Raw genomic sequence first — 20,234 nt, 5'->3', positions numbered from 1 at the left:
CCTAGAGCTTTGAAGAATAAGCAGGAAATGGCGGACGAGGCGTTGTTTTTGCTTCTGCATAACGAGATGGTGTCTGGAGTGTACAAGTCCGCGGAACAGGGGGAGGTGGTGAGTGCTGCCACACGCCCTTGCGGTGGCATTCCCTGTTTGTCCTCAGTTCTTTGCTAAGTCTCTGTTCCATCGCCGCCAGATACTCCCGAGGTGTAGCCAAACTGGTCCACCTCCAGGTGTCCTAAGCCTTTGGACCTGTTAGCTGTCTTTCATCCTTTCTTCTTTCGTCTGATTCTTTTTTGTCCGTACCTCTACCTGTGTCCTGCAGGTCACAGATTTTCTTTTAGTGCTCCTACCATGATTTACGGCAGGGTTAACTGCAGAGCTGATTGGGCACTTCTACTTCATTTTGCTGGCACTTGCAGCACTTCCGAGCCGTCCACTGTACTAGCCTGAGTATCCTGTCCCTCCGTCTGCATCTCTGGCTCGCACTATACAACAGGTGAACAGGAGCCTAATGAGGGTATGAGGTCAAACGTAGGAAAGTTTGCAGGCGTTATGGTGATTAGGAAACACAAATTACGTTAATTTAGAAAATATTTATTTAGTGACGGTTGTGGATTGAATTGTGTCCTCTAAAAGTATGTGTTGGTATTCTGACCCCTATACAAGTGGATGTAATTCTGTTTGGAAATAGGATTTTCTTTGTTATGTTAATGAGACCACACCAATGCAGGTCGTAGACTGTAAATCTAATTACAGTGAAACCTATAAGAGCCAGAACTCAACGGAATGGCCTAGTATTTCGGGATCTGCAAGTTTTCCACCTTTGACAGGGTGCAGTTTTACCATTTTTCTCTCATTTTAGTAGGAAATATTTGAGTTTTCCTTCTCTGACAGGTTTCTGCCTTTCACAGGTTCCGGCTTTCACAGGTTTCACTGTACTGAATTATAGAAAGAGCAGATTAAACACAGAAGCACAGGGGAAACACAGATGCTCTTTGATAAAGATGGAGTAAGATAATCTACAAGCCCAGGAACTCTAAGGATTGTCAGCTTCTAGAAGCAGAAGTAGACAAAAAAAAAAGGACCTGCCTTTAAAGGTACACTCTGAATTTGAACTTCTAGCCTCCTAAACTGTGAGAAAGTAAATTTCTGTCCTTTAAAGGCACCCGCTTGTGGTATTGCTACCAATTGCCAATCTGACACAAAGGGTCTTTGTCTTTTCCCGAGGAAGAATACACGCAAAAGACAAACTTTATCTTCAGCAGGCTCTATTTTGCTTGAGTCAAGCAAAAGGAGTCAGTGGGGAACTAAACCTGTCCAGAAGACTGACCCGAAAAGGGAAGTAAGGCTAGGGTTTATATGGGTTCAGTGGAGACAATAGAGTAATGAATATTTAGTGGGCTTCTTTCAAGGTGCAGGTACTTCTCAGAATGGCGGTGCATGCTAATAAGGTTGCCCTTGTACCTGGAATCCAAGATGGAACCCGCTGATATTCAATATAGAGTCCTCTTGGCAGTCCTTGGCATCACTTAATTATGGGATATAGCCAGGTTCACTGATCTTCAGCACTACCTCCCTGTCTCGAAGGGGTAAGGAAGGTTAAACACTGGTCACACTTTGTTCTGAGCATGCCTAGCCTGTAAAGGGGGAAGGGACTAGAAAAACACTTAAGAAGGAGATAGTAATTCACAGGTTGTTTCAACCTTATCTTCTGTTGACAGGGTGTGGTTCCTATTTACCTAACTTCTTGAGGTAATGTTTTAACAGCTTATTTGTTCTGCCAGAACAGTTAACCCTATCTGTCTCAGTATTGTTGTTATAGCAGCAGCAGGAAACTATGACAGTGACGATTATATGCCTGGCCTCATTCTGGGAGCTGGGAATATAGTAGTGGATGAAACAATAATCCCACCTCACGGAGGTTATGTTCTAATATGTGGGAGTTCTTTTTCACTCAATGATTCATTCAGAAAACATTTGTTAATTGTGTACTGTGGGCCCAACACCGTGCGAGATGATTAAGATAAAACCCCTGCCTCATGAGAGATTTAATAAGTAATTAAAATGTTGGGTGGTAATTAGGTATAGAATTATGGAGTTGTAAAGGATTTGAGAAATAACACATTCCAAAATCTTAAAGTTGGAGGCCTTCCTGTAATGCTGTTGATAAAAAAGGTGAAGGGTGGTGATAGGAAAAGCATCCTAGGTAAAGGTAAGGGCATAGAGGTATGAAAGAGGGTGGTGTATTAAATATGCTTAAGGACTTCACTGTGATTAGATTGTATGGATGGAGAGTGAGAAGTATTGAGAACTGAGGCTAGAAAGAGCCTTGCATTCTTAGCCAAAGAATCTGAACTCTCAGTGAAAGATTTTTAAGGAGGGCCCATTTTCATTTTAGAAAGATAATCCAGTGTTTGGATTGGAGAGGGAAGATCATTGCAGTGAGCAGATCCGTTATTGCAGGAGTCCAGGCAGGAGATAATGAGGATCTGAATTAAGACAGAGATAGTGAGAAGAGGAGGAGAGAATATGTTTGATAGGAGGTAGACTCTACAACACTTGGTTAGGCATGGAAGTGGGGGTTTAAAATTATCCGCAGACTTTTAGCTTGAGCAGCTAGGTTGATGGTGGTGCCATTAATCAGGAGAGGAAATAAAGGAAAACAAAGAGATAGATGAAGGTAATGAATTATTTGGGGACAGGTTGAATTTTTGGTACCTTTTTTTTTTTGGGACAGCTAAGAAAAGGTGCTGCCAGTTTGTAAACTACAGAAAGGATAGGTATGATGCATTTGAAGAGATCATTAGGAAGACATCAAGAAGAGTATTGGAAATGAAGCAAATTCTATTCTTACTCAGACCCATCTATAATAGAGATTTTTCATAAGTTACAAACTTTTAATTTGATCATTATCAACAACTAACAGCTATCAATGTTTAGTACTCTGTGCTCAATGATGAGTAGCAGATGCTTGCTGTTCTTGCAAAGTTAGCTTTCCCTTTACTCTTTTACTCTATTATCGTAAAATCCACCTCCTCCACCCACCAAGTATGCATTCTCTTCATTCTCTTCTCCCTACTTTCTTTTCTTCTTCCAACTCTTTCCCAGGAAAATCTTCTTTTTTAAAATCCCTCTTTTGTTCCGATGGGTTAACTATAAATGAAACAAAGCAAACTTGTTCTAATCACGGCTGATGATTTAAGAGGTGTACTAGTAATATATATATATATATATATAATTTTTTTTTTTTTACTAGTAATATAAGGGAAAGGAAATCCGTAAGTTTTGTGTTGTTTAAACTAAAAACTTCCTTTCCCTATTGCAATATGTTTTAGTGGGGAAAAAATTGAAAGTACATATTAAAAAAATGATTAAAAATATTTATGTGGAAGTCTTGATAATTGTTGAATCTGGGTATATAGTGGTTTATTGTATTAGTGTTGAATCTGGGTGTATAGTGGTTTATTTTATTGGCATCTCTACTTTGAGTATGCTTGAAATTTTTCATAATAAAAAATGTGAAAGAAATACACATACAATCTTGTCATACAGAAATGGTTTTATATCTTTTCAGACCTAGAGTCATAAGTTTTGAAGTGAAATAGAGGAAAGAACCAATGTTTTCACCCTCCAAGTCAGTGATTCTTAAACTATGTTTGAACAGAAAAAAATCTCTAAAAGTTAAATAATTAGGTATTTCCCAATTTATGGAGAATGGATAAAACTATGTGAAAATGGCATGGTGGTGTCAGTGTCAGACTTTATCTAACTTCATGAGGGGGAAGAGAGAGAATCAAGGTCAACACCAGCCTAAAGCTGATTGCTATGAGGCGGAGGTCAGACATACCTCCTCTCTTCAACGTTTTTATCAATTTTAGTGTCAGCTGTCCCTCCTCAGACATCCTACTTCTCTATTAGGTTCAATAATTCATTGTAATGGCCACACAGAACTCACAGATCATACTCAGTTAGGGGGCTTATTAGGGAAGTAACAGGTTACAATTCAGGATCAGAAACACCTCAGTATATAGTTCTTTGATCAGGGCAGCCTTTTCTCGGCTGTGCCCACAAACAGGCCTCTCTCTTGCCCTTTTCCTCTCAGTCCGCGACCTGGCCTCTGCTCTACTTGGGCAAGTGTTACAAAACTCTTTAGCTCCACCAAGAAATGGCACCCAAGAGGAGGCACCTTGCTCCTTTAGTAAGCTTCGGGCCCAAAGGGACTCAGCTTTCTCGCTCCATGGCTCTGTGAACTTAGCTTTGCCAAGTTCCCAAGAGGCACTCCATCCTGCCAGCAAGCCTCCTGCCTGAAGGACCTCAGCTCTCTTGCTCCATGGGTCAGCTCACCTGCTGTAGCTGCCTCGCTTCATGGGCCAGGAAGCCTACTGTGCCGTCTCACACCAGTCTTCTGGTTCTGCTGCTGCCATTTTCCTGCCACGTTTGCCTCCACTTCTCGCTGTTTTGTGTCTTCTCTGGTGTTAAAGCTCTGTCTGTCTTCTGGGTCTAGGAGGTTGTCAGCACAGGGACCCTGGGTCCAAAGGATGCATTCCACTTAGCTTAGCCAGATGGCAGACCTGTCCAATCCCCTCGTTAGGGTTCCATACTTTATATGCATGGTCCCACCTCCACAAGGGTTTCATGCACCTTATTTACATTATTAGCAGCCTGTCCAATCCCCTTGGTGGGCCACAAACACCTTATTTGCAGAGTCCCACCCAGTCATTTTGTGGGAGTCACAAAGACTATGGGCAAGAGGGCCATATTAAGTAATTCACTGCACTGCAGATGTTAATGAATAACATTTTCTCAAATTTAATTCTTAGTACCTACTAGTGAGCACTCACAGATGCCAAAGTAAATGAACAAGTAGCAAAATCAGGAGGTATTTAGTAGAGTTGGACAGGGCAGTGTTTTGTTCTGTTGTACCTAGGGTTGCTATGACTCAACGGCACCTAACAACAACAATTCAAAAACCTGTTTGATCATAGTTAGAATTTGACAGCATTTACATATAGGTTTATTTCCAGCTAATAAATATGTTCTCAGATGATCCTCCAAAAAACAGATTGGTTCACAAAGAGCATCATTACTTAAAAGTTCCACTTCTACTTGTGCATGTTTGGGAATGAGTGTGGATAATAATAGAAAAATCGAGGATAGTGATAAGCACAGTATGTGTGTACAGAGTATTATGATAGCATATGGCCCGAAAGAGTATCTGGGAAGGCTTCTGGGAGAATGTGATCTTTGAGCTGAATTCTAAAGGCGTTGCAGCCTGGGGAGCAGCATGTGGAACAGTACTGAGGCAAGAGAGGATGGTGCTCTGGAGTTGCTGCAGAAATTTCAGAGTGGTAGAAGGGAAGGATATTTCTAAGTAGGTTGCTGTTAGTGAATCTGGTTAACTAAACCCAAACAAACCCAGTGCCGTCGAGTTGATTCCGACTCATAGCGACCCTACAGGACAGAGTAGAACTGCCCTATAGAGTTTCCAAGGAGCGCCTGGCGGATTCAAACTGCCAACCCTTTGGTTAGCAGCCGTAGCCCTTAACCACTATGCCACCAGGGTTTCCCTGGTTAACTAGCAGGGGCCATTTAAGGAAAGGTACATAATGGCATACTAAGGAGTTTGGTCTTTATTCTGAAGAAGGAGGAGGGGGCACTGAAAGATCCAGTATAGAAATAACATGATTTGAATTTTAGAAAGTCGTATTACCAGAAATACACAGTGAAACCTGTGAGAGTCAGAACTGGGTTGTTTTTCTGGGTCTCACAAGTTTTGTGCCTTTGAGAGGGTGCAAGCTTAACCACTTTTCTGTTGCTCCTTTTAGTGGAAAATGTTTGAATTTTCTTTCTGCCTTACACAGCTTTCAGCTTTTGCAGGTTTTACTGTAGAAGATAAAGGGGGAAAAAGTCGATAAGGGGACCAGTTAGAAGGCTGTAGCTATAATCCAGGAGGGAAATGATAAGGGCTAACTTATCAGTAAGGTTGGAGAAGGGAGTATAGATTTTGAAAAACATGTAAAAGATAGACTCCAGAGCTGCAGTGGGGGAGGGAGGTGAAGAAAATGGAAGTTTTCTGGTTCAGCTAGAAAGGTGGATAGTGGTGCCGTTAATGAAGTTAGGGAATTTTGGAAAAAGAGCAGTGCAAGGACATAAGATAATATCATTCTGACTATGTTTAACTTGAGGGACATCTAGATGACTGTGTCAAATAAGATCCATATTAGAAATACAGATTTAGTAGTCATAGTCTATAAATGGAGTACATGGTTTCTTAGAGTTTATCAAATAATGAGGTCTATGGTGCATTTCCTGGCATGGGAGACACAGCAGACTTCAGAATACATGAAAATCCCTACCTTCTTGGCACTGTATTCTAGCAGAAGATGAGGGTGGGGGGACACACAATATAAAGTAAGTAAAATGTATAGCATGTTACATAATGGAAGAAGCTCTGTGGAGACAATCTAAGCGGAAAGTGGGATAGGGCATCAGAATCACTTGGAGCCCCTCACCCAGCGTTTCTGATTCAGTAGTTGGGGATGGGGCTGGAGAATTCATCCTTCTAACAAGTTCCCCTGTGATGCTGATGCTGTTGGTCTGGGGACCCCACTTTGCAAATCACTAGCTAAAGGGGTTGATGTTACAATTTTAAAGAATCAGGTCAAAATAGGCCACACTGAGATGGTGACATGTAAACAAAGACTTGAAGGAAGCAAGGGATTGGTCCTGTGACTATCTGGAGGAAGAGCATTTCAGGCAGAGGGGAGTCATGCAAAAGCCCTGAGACTGAAGTGTGCCTGTTGTGGTTAAGGAACAGCAAGGAGACCCAGGTGGCCGGGCCAGAGTGAGTGTGGAGAAGAGTAGAAGGTTGAGGCTATGGGGGTCCAGATTATATAGGACTCTGTAGTTCATCCAGAGGACTTTGGGAGTCTTCAGCATGGAGGTGGTATTTATAGCCTTAAGATTGGATGAAATTGCCAAAGGTAGAGGAAAGTAATTGCGGGATTCCAGGTGTAACAGGGTGGAATCATCAACTAAGAAACACTGAGAATTAGGAAGCATGGATAACTCTTAAGAGACATTTTGAAACAAGGAACAATAGAACTTAGTGACAGTATAAAAGGAAAAACCAAAAAACCCGTTGCTGTGGAGTCGATTCCAACTCATAGCGACCCTATAAACCCATTACTGTTGAATTGATTCCGACTTATAGCCATCCTATAGGACAGAGTAGAACTGCCCCATGAGTTTCCAAGGAGCACCTGGTGGATTCGAACTGCCAACCATTTGGTTAGCAGCTGTAGCACTTAATCACTACGCCACCAGGGTTTCCATATAAAAGGAAGACCAACTAAAAAAAGCCTAAGGTGATACCAGGTTTTATAAGCTAAGAGAGAGGAAGAATGGTTGAAAATGGAAAAAAAATTGGAGGGATAATTAGGATCACCATTTCTTAAAATATTTCACTGGAAAAAATGTAAATATTTACATTAATATTTTTAGCTAACATTAAAAAATTTTTGAATACTGAAATTCTGGCATTCTAAAAGTATTCAAAATTATTATTTTTTTTAAAATAGGAAAATGGACGATGTATTACTAAGCTGGAAAACATGGGGTTTCGAGTGGGACAAGGATTGATAGAAAGGTGAGCAGTATGGATTTGAAAAATTTCTTAAAGGTAGGTTATGAGTAAAGATGATCCATTTCAAAAGATTGCATAAAACTTGAGATGATACTAATTTTAATTCCTGAATTATCAATTGTTCTCTGTTAATTCACAGATTGAAATTTCTTTTTAAGTCAGATGCTATTCTAACTCAGTTTTCTGACTTTTATGTTTTAATAATTGAAGAAAATGTATATATATATTTTTTTTTTCAGAAACTTTAGTGTATTGAAACACATATTAAAATCTTGTGTATTTCCTACTTAAGGCCTAGCCGAGTCTGTAACCTGAGTAGGATTTTGTTTAAATATATAGGGATGGAAATGCCTTAGAATATATGTTTATGCATGTGATAATCTTCCAATTTGCAGATTAATTCTCTTTTAGTATTCCTTTCCAATATCTGAATAGTTGAACTCTGATTATATTTTGTATAACAAAACCATGATCATGCTCAGCTCTTTTTTTTGTTGTTGTGCTAGAATGAATTGTACCTAAAATTGTAGTAGCTACAACATTAGACTAATTTTAGGTACCATAATTCTATAACAGAGTGTAATGAAATTTAGTTTGCTTGGTGCTTGTCACTTTATGATTTTTAGTAAATGTTCAGTGCTGTTCTGGCATTTGGAAATTAATGATTTGTCCCTCTAGCTTTCTTTGGAGGAAAAATACTGTATTACTTCTAGTTGATCTTTTTAGGTTTACAAAAGATACTGCAAGGTTCAAGGATGAGTTAGATATCATGAAGTTCATTTGTAAAGATTTTTGGACTACAGTATTCAAGAAACAAATCGACAATCTAAGGACAAATCATCAGGTATTTAGATAAGTTAAAGACTACAGTATAAGTCCTTTTAATTTATCTGTCCTACTTAAGGATTTACTTATTATTTAAAACTTAAAATAATTTCCAGTAAACTTTGGAGTATTTCTCTTATGTTTTTTATTAATCATTAGTTTTTTTTTTCTCTTTAATACAGTGAATAGACGAAGAGACAGTATGATAGCTGTTCCTTTCTGCCAATTAAATAAGTTATTCTAAGTTTTAGAAAGTAGCAAATGTCAGAATGATACAGGTTCTAGACTCTTAAATAATTTTCATAGTTCAAGAAAAAAAATTTTGCTATCATATTATTTTCTATTCTTAAAATATTTTGTTGCTATAAAAATTAACAGACTGCATAGAAAGCTATAAATTTAAAATGGATTCAGTTTATTTTCTAAAACTGAAATATTTAGGGTTGATTTGGCATTATGATTCAATTAAAAATAAAAATAATTATCTAGTAGCTAAATTTTTTTTTTAGCTACCAAGGAGTCCCTGGGTGATGCAAATGGTTAAGCGCTTAACTACTAGGCCCAAAGCAGGCCTGTGATCTGCTTCCAAAAGGTTACAGCCGTGAAAACCCTATGGAGCAGTTCTACTCTGCACACATGGGGCCTCCGTGAGTTAGAATCGACTCAATGGCAACTAACAACAAGAAATAACTACCAATATAATTCGTTTTTTTCATGTAACAATACCAGCCTTAGCTTGAAATTATTTGAAATGCTAATGGGAAGAAGTAACTCTGATTATTGACTTTTCGGATATGATTTAATAATATACAACTTCATTTCAGCTGGATATGCATTACTAATTTCTTTGTACTGTTGTTATTATGTGCCCTCAAGTTGCTTCTGACTCATCGTGACCCTATAGGACAGAGTAGAACTGTCCCATAGCATTCCCTAGGCTGTAATCTATACAGGAACAGATCACCAGGTCTTTTCTCCCGAGAAGGAACTGGTGGGTTTGAACTGCAGACCTTTTGGTTAGCAGTCAGTAGCAGCCAAGTGCTTAACTATTGTGCCACCAGGGCTTTTTAGACTGAGATTTTTAATGATAGGGGCAATGCCTTATGCAGCTTTGTATCTTCAGTGTCTAAAAGCACTAAAAAATCTTAGTGTTAAAAATAGTGAACCCACAGTTCTTAAACTTGAACATTGCAGAACTCCTTTATTTAAAAAAACAATCTGACCAATGGAGAGTTTTAATAACTTAAAATAAATTCTTTGTTTTATAAGGATAAGATAACTTTTAAGTACTGCACCCTACATTGACTTTGAGTGTCTTTTTTCTTTTTTTTGGAACAGGGAATCTATGTACTTCAAGACAACAAATTTCGTCTGCTTACTCAGATGTCTGCAGGAAAACAGTATTTAGAACACGCATCTAAGGTATTTAATGGAACGGAAGATTGGGATTTTCTGTTAAGGAGAGTGTAGAACTATAGTGAAAAATACAATACCAATCATAACAATTAATTAAAAATATGTTTTAAAGTTGTTCTTTTTTGTTTGAGAGTTTTTCTATAAAATAGAACATATTTTTCATGTTAAAATAACTTCTGCTAAACTGTAGGTAAGTATGCTTGTGGTTACTGATTAAAGAAACACAGCTGAATGCCAACGAAATGTAGATTCATGGTAGATTCTTAAAGATAGGTTAGATGTGTTAGAAGATACTGAAGCTTATAAAACTGATTTTAGTGCTACAGAATTATTCACCACAGGGTTTATATTTAGGATCTCTTGTGCTAGATTAAAAAAAAAATGTTTTAAGTATAATTAACATTTGTTTCTAAGAATACATATTGCGTGTTAAGAATATTTGTGTAGAAATTAAAGAATAAGTAGTTAGATTTATTAAAGAAAGCTGACAACTTACAGATCTGTCACATTGATTAGGTTATGTAACCCCTCTGGACCTTAATGTCCTAATTAATAAAATGTGTATAAGATTATTTTGAGGTTTAAATGTCTATAAAGTGCTTAACATGGTACTTTGCATATAACCCATTGCCATTGAGTCACATAGGAGATACTTATTAAATGGTTATTACAGGTTTTAAGATGTTGATAAACTGAGTCAATGAACTGGACATGATAGTTTCATAATTTACTGTAGTTTCACTGATTCAGGAGGGCTTATTTTCCATATTTTTGGGGTGTCCAAGTTCTAATAATGGGGGGGATTTTTTTTAATGGTTAACATATGTTTTTTCATTTCTCTACTAACTTAACCTTATGTTAATGTTTCTAGATCTCACTTAAATTTTTTTGTGGGGGAGGTCTTAGTTTCTTCAGTTGTGAAAAGAGGAAGTTGGACCAGATAAGGGATTTTTAACTATTTTGTTGTTCAGGACATCTTTGAGAATTTGATGAAAGCTGTGGTCCCTCTCTCAGCATAAATATGCACATATATAGTGATTTTGCTTTTCAGAGGGTTCATAGATTCCCTGGTTAAGAAGTCTTGGGATAGATACTCTCTAAGGTCTCTTTCAGTTAGAAATTTCATGACACCAGATCCAGTTACTTAACAGTACTCATTTATGTATATATTAAATATAAAATAGCAATAATATGTTATGTCATTTGTAGGTATATTGTTTATTGTTGAACATCACATAATACAAAAATGTGGATAATCAAAAGTCCCTGAATTATTTATGTTTCAATCTCTATTTTTGTGCTGGCTCTGTCTGCTGTAACTAAGTCCCATTCCCCCTTTATTTCTGTATGACAGGGTTTCTCAACTTCAATACTATTGGTATGTTGAACTAGGTAATTCTTCATTGTGGGGGACTGTCCTGGGCATTATAGGATGTTTAGCATCATCTCTGACTTCTACCCACTAGATACCAGTAGCACTTTCCAACTGGCTGAGCTTAAGTCATATGCCCACGCTGTAGCTGCCAAGGAGTTGGGAAGGAAAATATTTGCCCTCCATTATGGCCAAGCATGGCTTCCATAGTGAGAAGTGGGGTTTCCCTTTCCACTTATCCAGAGATACCCCTAAAATAGGAAAGATGTTTGGATATTGGATTATCAAAAGAAATGTCCCGCCAAAAATCTTCTAACAATCAGATTTTTCAGTAATTCGAACAGTTGTTTTTCCACAACACTTAATTTAAATAGTCAGCAATGATTTATTGATAGCGTGGCTTACCTAAATGTCCTATTTATCATTAGCATTACTATTTTAGTAAATACTTAATTTTTTACAACATTTTTTTCCTTTTTAGTATTTAGCATTTACATGTGGCTTAATCAGAGGTGGCTTATCAAATCTGGGAATAAAAAGTATTGTAACAGCAGAAGTGTCTTCAATGCCTGCGTGTAAGTTGAAATTCAAATTACTCGTAAATGTTTTTAATGAATTTTTTCAGCCTTTTTGTTTGTTTTTAGTTAGAGGACGTTTAAAATGCTAACAGCATTTCATTTTACCTTTTTTCTGTTTAACATTTCATGTAGTAATATGTAGCATACTTATATTCATAGTCAATGATTTTTTTTTAAAATTGTGTTCAGGGGGAGGTTTACAGAGCAAGTTAGTTTTCTCATTAAAAAATTAATACACACATTGTTTTGTGACATTGGTTGCCAACCCCACAACATGTCAACACTCTTCCCTTCTCGACTTTGGGTTCCCATTTCCATTTGTCAAGCTTTCCTGTGTCCCCTCTTGCATTCTCACCCTTGCCCCTGGGCTGGTCATATTCAATGATTTTTTAATTCAAAATAGTCAATGATTTAGAAAATCTGCTAAACAAATACAAATTTATAAGATCACTTGAACACTCAAGAGATGATTCTTAACTTTTAAAGGAAAATTTTCTGCAGCATTCTAAGCACAAATTTCCCTGTAGCACTGAAAACGTGCTTATAATATTTAAACAGCTTTCTAGAATATATCCATTACATCAGGCTAGATGAAGCCAACTCTTAATCTTTTATCACTGAACTTCTTCCCAAAAATCTTCTCACTGGAGCTACAAAGAAAAAAACTGACTTGGGATTCAATGTATCACCTTTCCATTCATAGTGATAATCAGCAGGGAAATACTCAAAAGGTAGGAATCACAGAGAAACAAAGGCATCTACCCACAAACCAGATAATCATCCCATAAAAATGGAATTTATTGAATATCGTGAAGGGTGTAAAAAGTTGTTTGACACAGCAAGTTTATTGACTGAAAAAAAAAAAAAAAACCATTGCTGTCAAGCTGATTCTGACTCATAGCAACCCACCGGGCAGAGTGGAACTCCCCCATAGAGTTTCCAAGGAGCGCCTGGTGGATTCGAACTGCCAGCCTTTTGGTTAGCAGCCGTAGCTCTTAACCACTACGCCACCAGGGTTTCCTATTGGTTGAAAGTACTTCGTAAATAGAACAGAAAGTTGATCTTTAGACTTGTTTCCTTTGTAAGTAAAGTAAAAAAAAAATGATTTTTCCTGTTTTCTTTTTTAGGCAAATTTCAGGTGATGATACAGAAGCTGTAGGATATACTGAATTCAACACTTCAACAGTGTAAAGAGATAAATTATTCATGTATAAAGTATTCCAAGTAGCAATGATGTAATTATATTGTTGGAAGTTTGTATTAATGTAAGGTATTTGCTAACTTATATGATGAAGGATGCATTCTTAACTGTTAAGAGTAGGTTGTATTTTATTAATTTAGCACAGACCAAGTTAAAACAGATACAGGGTCATCCCACCATAATGTAGTTTACTGATGTGACTCGCAATGAAAACTCAATTTCAAAATAACCAAACACTAGCACACAGGACCCTTAGACATTTTTATTTGCTTATAGTAATTTGTATTTAACCACAGATAGAGAAGCCAAATGAGTGCTGAATTAGCATAAAGAAAAGCATGCACCAATCCAGATAATTTGTGTAAGAATTAACAAGCAATAGAGTATTAATTTGTTTTAGATATTAAAAAAGCAAACAGTATAAATACAGTAAGTTAAATTTTTAATATATTGCTTATAATTTATTTCTAGTAAAAGTTTTATACTTGTATTAGAATGTCGTGTATGTATTATGTATCTGATACATAATATATAGCTAACTGCCTAAATTGCTTAAAACTTAATTTCCCTTTAATAAAATCCAATCCTTTAGAACTCCATTAACGTAATCAAAGTGAAATATAATTAGTTTAAATGTGTGTTGGGAAGGAATTTTTATACTTCTCACTTTCTCATTATAGCTATGACTTTCAACTTTTCCTCATGCATGAAAATGCTGAGGTTTCTTCCATCTTTATCTTTATTCCCTTATTCACTCTTCCTCAAGGAAGGATGGGTGAATAATTGAATCATTCAAACTATCATCCCCTGAAGTCTTTTTAAAACCAAACAGTAGCTTAACTAGAAAAAAGGTCTGCCTTCAGCATTGTGCTCTTTCAAGAACTATCTATATGGGAACAAAGTGACAGCAATAACTCAAAAGATTAGATAGGAATCTTAGGGGGCAGTAAGTTTATGTTAATGAGGGAGGAATAACTCAGAAAAGGAAAATGAGAAGTGTTGCACAACTTGAAGAATATAAGCAGTGTAACTAAATTGTACATGTAGAACCTGTTGAATTGGTGGGTGTTTTGCTGTATATATTCTCAAAAATAAGATAAAGAAAAATTTTGGAAAAAAAAGGTATTTAATGTTTAAAAAAAAAAAGTAACATTCACTGAGCCATATCTTCCTGGGGGTCAGTGCTTACGTGGTATCTTGCCTCTTCCATTCCTAGGACCTATCTATGCTACTTTTGTGGTGAGAAGGCCAGGTTTTTTTTCTTGTTCTAAGGAGCATGTTCCTCTTGGATGTTATTTATTTTATGGGCTTGTCTGTTGTTTGGCTGAAAGATGATCTCCAGGAACAACTTCAGTTCCAGGTCAGAAGGGTGTCTTAGGGCCATAGTCTCAGGGGTTTCTTCATTCTCTGTCAGACCATTAAGTCTGGACTTTTTTGTGAATTTGATCTTTTGTTCTACATTTTTTGCCCACTCGGCCCAGGACCCTTTACCGAAATCCCTGTCAGAGTGGTTAGTAGGGATAGCCAGGCACCATCTAGTTCTTCCGGTCATGGGGTGGTATAGACTGTGGTTCGTGTGGTCCATTAGTCCTTTGGACTGATTGCTCCCTTGAGTCTTTGATTTTTTTCACTCTCCTTTGCTCTGGACTGGAAGAGACCAATAGTTGTGTCTTAGATAATCACTTGCAAGCTTTTAAGACCCTAGATGTTACTCACCAAAGTAGAATGCATAACATTGTCTTTAAGAACTATGTTGTGCCAATTGACGTAGATGTCCCCCGTCTATGATACTTTGCCTTCGAGCTTGTGAACTTCATTCTGCAAAGTATTTTGTATGTCTAAGAGGTTTCCCTGACTGCCACTTGTGTGCTGTATTACCTATATTAATATATGAGGAGCACCTACAGTCATGTGTTAGAAATTTCCACCACCAAACCTGTATCTGCCAGTGGGTATGCTCTCTTACATCCTCCCTCACCTCTTGGCATATCTATATATCCATTCATAAATTATTGTTTGTTAACACTATTGTCGCAGGATTGTCTATGCTACAGTAGTAGTTACCATTACCAAAACCAAACCTATTATTGGGGTAGATTCTGACTCTTAGCAACCCTATAGGACAGAGTAGAACTGCCCTGTAGGGTTTTCAAGGAGCAGTGGTGGATTCAAACTGCCGACCTTAACCACTGCGCCACCAGGGCTCCATAGTTGTCCTTTATTCCTGCATTCCTCTCATTGTCCTTTCTTGCCTTGGTCACGTTGTGCTGACTTCTCCCATGTTATGTATTGCCTTTCCCTTCACTAATATTAAATCATGTGTACTATATATTTGGTAATTTTCCCTCTCTCCCTCTGCCATTCCTGGTAACCATCAAATAATTTTTTTTCCCCTGTGTAAACTTTTTGTTGTTACTTTGTAATAGCAGCCTTATACAATATTTGTCCTTTTGCAAGTGACTTATTTCACTCAGCATAATTTCCTCTGTTATTTATCCATGTTGTGAGATGTTTTGCAGATTTGTAATTCTTCATTGTCACATAGTATTCCATTGTGTATGTACCACAGTTTGTTAATCCATTTGTCTGTTGATGGGCACTTTGGGCCATCTTTTTGCTATTGTGAATAATGCTGCAGTAAACATGGGTATAATGTTTCTATTCATGTCATGGTTCTTATTTCTTTAGGTTATATACCTAGGAGTTGGATTGCTGGATCACATGGTATTTCTATTTCTAGCTTTTTGAGGAAGCGCCATACCATTTTCCATAGTGACTGTACCATTTTACCTTCCCACTGGCAGTGTGTAAGTTTCAGTTCCCCCACAACCTTGCCAACATTTGTTATTTTGATTAATGCCAGTAATGTGGGGGATGAGAGGGTATCTCATTGTAGTTTTAATTTGCATCTCTCTAATTGTTGATGATTTGCAAGCATTTCTTCATGTTAGCAGCTCAAGTGTCTTCATATCCTGTGCCCATTTTGTATTTTTCCTGTGTAATCTTTTTTTTTAATTGTTATTTAGGTGAAAATTTACATAGTAAATTAGTCTCTCATTAAATGGTTAATACTCAAATTGTTTTGAGACATTGGTTGCCAGCCCCGCAATGTGGCAACACTCTCCCCCTTCTCCACCCCTGGTTCCCTGTTTCCATTTGTACAGTTTTCCTGTCCCTTCCTGCCTTCTTGTCTTTGCTTTTGGGCTGGTGTGCCCATTTTTCACGTATACATGATTAAACTCTGAAGCATGTCCCTTATTTTTGGCCCTATAGACCTGTCTAATCTTTGGCTGAAGGGTGAACCTCAGGATTGACTTCAGTACTGAGTTTTTTAAAAGAGTGTCCAGGGGCCATGGTCTTGGGGTTTCTCCAGTCTGTCAGATGAGCAAGGCTGGTCTTTGTATGAACTTGAATTTTGTTCTACATTTTTTCTTCCGCTTTGTCCAGGACTCTCTATTATGATCTCTGCTAGAGCAGTTGGTGGTGGTAACCGGCACCATCTAGTCGTTCTGGGCTGCTTTGCCCATTTAATTGGATTGTTTTTTTTTGAGATGTTGAAGTTTTCTATAAATTTTATAGACCCTTATTGGATATGTTGTAGCCAAAGAAACTTGCCCAATCTGTAGGTTCTCTTTTTACTCTTTTGGAGAAGTCTTTTGTTGTGCGTAAGTTTAATTTTTAGGAGGTCCCATTTATCTAGTTCATCTTCTGCTGTGTGTGCATTTTCAATTATGTTTGTTATTCTGTTTTGCCATATATTAGGGCCCCTAGTGTTGTCCCTATTTTTTTCTCTGTAATCTTTATAGTTTTAGGCTTTATAATTAGGTCTTCGATCAATTTTGAGTTAGTTTGTGTGCGATGTGTTATGGATTGTATCATTTTTCTATATATCCAGTTTTGCCAGCATTATTTATTGAAGAGACTGTCTCTTCCCCATTCAGTAAGCTTTGGTTCTTTGTCAAAGATCAGCTGTGTGTAGGTGGATGGATTTACATCTGGGTTCTCAATTCTGTTTCATTGGTCTGTGTATCTGTTGTACCCGTACCAGGCAGTTCTGAGTACCATGGTTGTATAGTAGGCTCTGAAATCAGGTGGCGTGAGGCCTCCTGTTTTGTTCTTCTTTTTTAATAATGTTAGTGATTAAAGTTAGTGATTAGTTTTTCTATCTTGTTAAAGAATGTTGTTGGGATTTAGATCAGGATTGCATTATATCTGTATATCCCTTTGGGTGATACTGACATTTTCACAGTGTTAAACTACTTCCATAATTTTGAAGTTAGAGCTATCTGCAACTACAATTTAGTATGAAAACATTCGTGACTTCTACTTGTTCTAACAAAGTAACAGTTTATCGGCTATATCCATAATTGAAGGAAATACTAAGTAACAGCTGAGGCAATACTTTTCCCATTCCAGTTTATGGATGCCAGGTTAAAAACTCTTATAGGGATAATCATAGTATTCGTGTAAAATTTCAGATAATCCATGTAAAATAGCACAGTGTCTTCGTATGTATAAATGTAAATAAAGAATAAAAATATCACACAGAACATTCTGGTTCGTAACCCCTTGGCAATTAGAAAGCAGTTTAAATTTCAGTGTACTTTTGCATGACTTTAATTATAGTTATCAAGGGCCCTAAATGAAGACACAGAAAACTTGTTTTAAAGAGCAGATATGTTTCAAGAGTAGAAAATCATTGTGTGAACAACATACAATAAAGACAGCACTGACCATGCTGATGTGGCCCAATCACTCCAGTGTCTAGCAGTCCATCCTCATGCAGAGGATACAGGTCTGGAGTTGGCTTGTCAGAACCCAGTATCATGCAGTAAATAGGAGAATCAATATTCTAGAGCCAAGGTTGCTTGTTGAATTATTTCTGACTCCCACCACAATATAGTTAAGATGGGAGTTGGCCTCAGGCCTGGGTGAACATCAAACTGGTTGAATAAACTGAGATTGGCACAAATTTTGGGGTAATCAGAGTTAATGAAGAAACTAGGTAGAACCTACTAAACTTTTTCAAGTACTCTGAAAAATGAAGTCTGTGACCAAATATATTTTGAAATGTATTTGAGCCTCTTCTGAAGGTTCTTAATGTGTATCAGTGGCATGTTGCAGGTTTGGAAAAATGAAACAGTAATAGCTTAATTTTATTTAACCTAGGATTTGATCAGAGTACCATTTGCTCAAGAAACACCAGCAGCTCACATAAACCAGTATTCTAGGGCACATATTTTGGGAAATATTATATATATATATATATTAAAAAAAAAAAATCCCGAAACCTGTTGCCGTCGAGTTGATTCTGACTCATAGCTACCCTACAGGACAGAGTAGAACTGCCCCCATAGGGTTTCCAAGGAGCAACTGGTGGACTTGAACTGCCAGCCTTTTGGTTAGCAGCCATAACTATTGCACCACCAGGGCTCCAATCTAAGTACAGACACAGGTTAACTTGATCTTTACCAATAATTTCAAAAAGATTTTTCTGCCTTTCTAAAACATTTTTCTATCTACGATTATAGTTTCTACCATCCAATAATTTTAAAACTGATTAAACTGATAGAACCAAAATCTTAATCAGTTTTAATCTAATTCAGTCTCTAGTCTGTTTATTCTGCCGAGACAGATAAAATAATCCATTTTTTAAAAGTAACAAAATTTTAATAATTTGATATAAGTATAATGTCCTCCTGATCATAGGAAGTAGTAAATACAGAACAATCTAATTTACTTGGTCAGTGCTTCCACAGGTCTGACTGATTAAACTACCATTTTATAGCTATTCTAATAACTACCTTTAAATTCTATATTTAAAATGTATAATTTCTCAACAATTCTGAGGCTTTCTACCTGTGTAAAGAGTTAGGGGACTTCTTTCCTTCTGATTCTCTGATTAATATCAGAAGATACTTTTAATTGTGAAAGCCTGGATAAACTCTAAGGCTATACTGATAGTCTGCATAATTTATTACACCAGTGGTTTAAAATGTCTTTTACCTCTATTTGTTTCTGTAGTCCTGAAACGTATCTTTAATATCAGGTTGAGTCATTATAAAAATGGGTTTTCAGTTAACTATTAGAGAACATCCAGCTTGCTAGTAAATAGAGGTGTCCTCTCGAATTTTATTCTCCTGTGTGAGTAGTGTGCGAAAGTACACGTGTCGCTTACCGTCCTTTCTGGCAGTGTGCGACCACGTACATGTTTTGGGCTGGGGCACCCAAGTGTCTGAGTGCCAGGACGCCAGGCCTCCATCTTGAGGTCAGAGCTCCACTTCTGCCCAGCTGCTGCACATGGCCTAAGCCACCTACTTTGCAACAGTGGAAGCCCAGGCCCAAACTCCCAATCCCAATCCCCTTGGCTCCCATGACTTGGTGGGACTCACTACTCATAGGGAACTGATGGAAAGGTTTGTGCCCGGGACACCCCAGCCCTGGCTCAAGCACCCTCAGCCCCCTTGGCCCGTACTGTCCCCTCTCCAGGCAGGTTCTCACAGGTGAGCTGACGTTCCCTGCAGCTGGCCTAGCAGAGAAGGCGGCAACAGCTGGGTGGGAGGGACCTGGCCAATGGCTCACCTGAGGCTGGTGCACCTGGGAGCTCTGTGCCCCACAAAGACAACGTCCAAGTACCATAGCATCCTGTTTCACAGAACATACTATGTACATTAAGCAACACATATCTGTATATGCTCAGCCACTAATAATGAAAAAATGTAAATTTAAACAATTGACATTTTACCTTTTTGAAATCATCCCCTTCCCCCCCAAATATGTGAACGTCACTTATCAGCGGAAAATGCGAGGCTGTAACACAGCCAGTTGTGGTATGGATTGGTAATCTAAGCCCTTCGTGGTAGACACCGCTGGCTGCCTGTCCAATATCCACTCTCCTTCTTTTCTAACGGAACCCGATTTTTATCAGGAGTGGCAGTGTGCCCAGCAAAAAATTTTCTCAGCTTTCCTTATAATTAGGGCTGCCCCATGGTCATAACTCTGGCAAATGAGATAAATGAATTGCGGGTTTCTTGTAAAGCTTTGCTCCCCTGATACAGGCAACAAGGAATGGCACCTTTTTTTCTCCCTGCAATGTAGAGATGTGAAGCAAGAGATAAAGCAACCATATCATGGCCAGGAAGATGACAGCCGTACACTAAGGATGATGAAAGAGAAATCTGGATACAGCCTGAGATATTT

The 20,234-nt window shown here is 37.8% G+C and overlaps 1 protein-coding gene across 1 annotated transcript; it reads left to right on the top strand.

Annotated features, from left to right (window-relative positions):
- TRAPPC6B (trafficking protein particle complex subunit 6B) lies at positions 1-18,343 on the top strand. The gene is made up of 6 exons (XM_010588603.3): positions 1-108; positions 7,578-7,645; positions 8,369-8,486; positions 9,806-9,889; positions 11,737-11,830; positions 12,961-18,343. The coding sequence occupies exons 1-6, from the start codon at positions 28-30 to the stop codon at positions 12,990-12,992; spliced, it is 477 nt and encodes a 158-aa protein (XP_010586905.2). The 5' UTR covers positions 1-27; the 3' UTR covers positions 12,993-18,343.
- Positions 18,344-20,234: the final 1,891 nt, after the last annotated feature.

Source organism: Loxodonta africana, chromosome 10 (assembly GCF_030014295.1).
Source record: "Loxodonta africana isolate mLoxAfr1 chromosome 10, mLoxAfr1.hap2, whole genome shotgun sequence".
In the NCBI taxonomy this organism is placed as follows: Eukaryota; Metazoa; Chordata; class Mammalia; order Proboscidea; family Elephantidae; genus Loxodonta; species Loxodonta africana.
This window is presented reverse-complemented; position numbering and strand designations above follow the sequence as displayed.